Here is a 2,419-nt window from a genome sequence, read left to right as displayed (position 1 = left end):
CCAGCTCGATAGCTAGCCAGGGGTTGAAGGCTGTTTGGCTTTTTTCAGTATTTTATTTGTTCCTGAGTAAATCGGGTTGGCTGAGATTAAAGTTATAGTTTTTACACAGCTGAATAAACGTCAAGCAGACAGCTGATTATCAGAAGTGTGAGATGGTCGAGAATATACTCCGGTGTCCTGTTATATTTTAGATAACAAGGAGCAGACGGCTGAGTTTATTAAACTCCTCCGAAACAATCTGCAAATTTCATTAAAACTTAATAAACTATCATCTTGTCTTTATTTGTAGTTAGCACATACCTTAAACACTTAAAGCTGTAAGCTAATGATAGTTATATAAGAGCAGATGCATGCTGGTGAAATAAGCTGTACGTTTTACGTTCAATGGATGCATGATCTGATTAGTCGACTAATCGCAAAAATAATCGGTGACTAGTCGACTATCAAAATAATAGTTTGTGGCAGCCCTATTAAGAGGTTTGAGATATTGGGACGGGATCAGAAGTTCTTTTTCTTTTGCATTTTTATGCTTTCTGTAGATCACAAATCCAGCAACAGCAACAGCAGTGACAGCGAAGACAACAAAAACAAACAGACAGATGATCAGTACAGTGCAGTCATCCTCTGTGTGTCCTCCTGTCTGACCTGCAGGTGAGAAACAGGTGTGAGGTGTCAGCTGTCAGGTAGGTGATGAGTGAAGAACAGAACAGAATCCATTTCCTCTTCAAACTGCTGTCAGACATTATCTACTGCACTCTGATCACATCACTCAGACCAGCTGCTTTCTACAAAGTCTCATCAACAACATCTTTAGAAACAAACATCAACAACCAGGAAGCAGCTTCACCTCTGATCACACACACACTCAACTCTACTCACTCACCTGGAGGATCAACAACACTCACGGTGATGATGCAGATGGGGTCATTATCCAGATTTGCTCTCTTCCTGCGATTTGTTTTTATCGTAACACGGCACTCATATGTTCCACTATCAGCAGGTGTCACATCCTTCAGAATCACAGACACGTCTCCATCCTTCATCTGTTTGTCCTGTAGATCCACCCGGTTCATAAAAGATGGATGCTGGTTTTCTGGAACAAACACCTCATCTCGATACAAAAAAACATATTCATCTCCCAGGTCAGCTCTGCTCCACTCCACAGTCTGGATGTTCTTGTTTGCAGCTTGACATGTCAGAGTGACGTCTTGTCCAGACTTAGCTGTGATGTGTTTCTGATCTGAAAGAGAAACTTTACAGAGCAGAGAGGTTAAAGGTTTCAAACAGCTGATTACTTCGACAGAAAACATCAGCATCGCTGGACATGGACTGTACAGTTAACACTTGGGTAGCAGCATTTGGGACAATATAATGTGTTTTGATGACAATCCAGGGAATTTTCCCTTAAATTTACTCGTTTAACTGGTAAAAAGTATCTGGTTTTTTCTGAAGCTCTTAAAAGTTTATCCTATGTTAAGGAGTGTAAAAAAGAAAAAAAAGGAAAAAAAAAGATTATTAAGAAATCGAGCAAAAAAATCACAATTTGAATGATTGTTTAAAAAAAATCCACTGACCAGTTCGACAAATCAAAGAAGACATCGAAAATGCCTGATTAAATAAACATAATTATTTCTATGATCGGAACAACTAAAGAAGTTCACAACCAAGAAACACACTCGTGAATTTAAAACAGGGTTTAATTTGACTGTATTATGATGATGATGATGATGATTATTATTATTATTATTATTATTATTATTATTATTATTATTATTATTATTAAGGGCATCTTTTGGTTTTAGACTTCATAATAATACTCCTCTTCATCATGAGTGTTTTTGACTTTGTTAGACTTTGTGAAGTCGTTTGTCTCAACCATGGAAAAAGTCTGCAGCTGTGCACTTTAGGTATCTTCTTTCAGGTTATTTGGTGCTGCTGAGCTCACTATGAAGTCCATTTTCAACACTTTGAATCAATGTCTGCTTCATTTGTCATGAAATAACAAGGGAGCAGCCGTCACCTGGCCATGAATCGACTTTTATACACAGTCCTCCATCGAAAAATGAGGGACTGTGTATAAAAATGTCTGTAATTCCTAAAGTCCTCATTTAGTTAACTTTGACTTACTCCAGGTTTTTGTGGTTGAATTGTAATTGTACACTTGAGATAATGGAACAAACTCCACCTAAAACTTTTATTACTGATTACAGCCTACAACTTCATGCAGACTGATTAAAGTTGGTACACAGACCATAGCTTACCCTGAGAGGTACAACCCAGCAGGCACGCAGAAAGCAGAATCCAGATGAGTCCAGCCATTCTCTTCCTCCAGGACTTTCCAGATGTTTAGACCTTTGGGTTCGTGTGTCTATTCACTGACTCTGAGAACAGCTCCTTTATTTTAACGTTTCCTTGGGAG

The 2,419-nt window shown here is 38.4% G+C and overlaps 1 protein-coding gene across 2 annotated transcripts; it reads right to left on the bottom strand.

Annotated features, from left to right (window-relative positions):
• Positions 1–345: 345 nt before the first annotated feature.
• Positions 346–2,419, bottom strand: LOC116333148 (nectin-4-like). Of its 2 annotated transcripts, none has more exons than XM_031756310.2 (3): positions 2,262–2,419; positions 884–1,252; positions 346–645 (listed from the first exon to the last, which is right to left on the bottom strand). In XM_031756310.2, exons 1-3 carry the CDS (start codon positions 2,317–2,319, stop codon positions 410–412), a joined length of 663 nt encoding a protein of 220 aa, XP_031612170.2. In that variant the 5' UTR covers positions 2,320–2,419; the 3' UTR covers positions 346–409. The 2 variants fall into 2 exon arrangements, with proteins under 2 accessions (XP_031612170.2, XP_039462501.1); XM_039606567.1 differs by having other exon boundaries at positions 474–645; positions 906–1,252.

The sequence above is a fragment of the Oreochromis aureus genome, linkage group 3 (assembly GCF_013358895.1).
Source record: "Oreochromis aureus strain Israel breed Guangdong linkage group 3, ZZ_aureus, whole genome shotgun sequence".
Classification (NCBI taxonomy): Eukaryota; Metazoa; Chordata; class Actinopteri; order Cichliformes; family Cichlidae; genus Oreochromis; species Oreochromis aureus.
This window is presented reverse-complemented; position numbering and strand designations above follow the sequence as displayed.

What these genes read in the sequence shown, in the direction of transcription:
- LOC116333148 (XM_031756310.2), bottom strand. Translation starts at nt 2,319, where the DNA reads ATGGCTGGACTCATCTGGATTCTGCTTTCTGCGTGCCTGCTGGGTTGT. An exon ending in GCTGGGTTGTACCTCTCAGG is followed by an intron (nt 1,253 to 2,261) that starts GTAAGCTATGGT and finishes TGCTCTGTAAAG; the next exon opens with TTTCTCTTTCAGATCAGAAA. An exon ending in GAGTGTTGTTGATCCTCCAG is followed by an intron (nt 646 to 883) that starts GTGAGTGAGTAG and finishes TCTCACCTGCAG; the next exon opens with GTCAGACAGGAGGACACACA.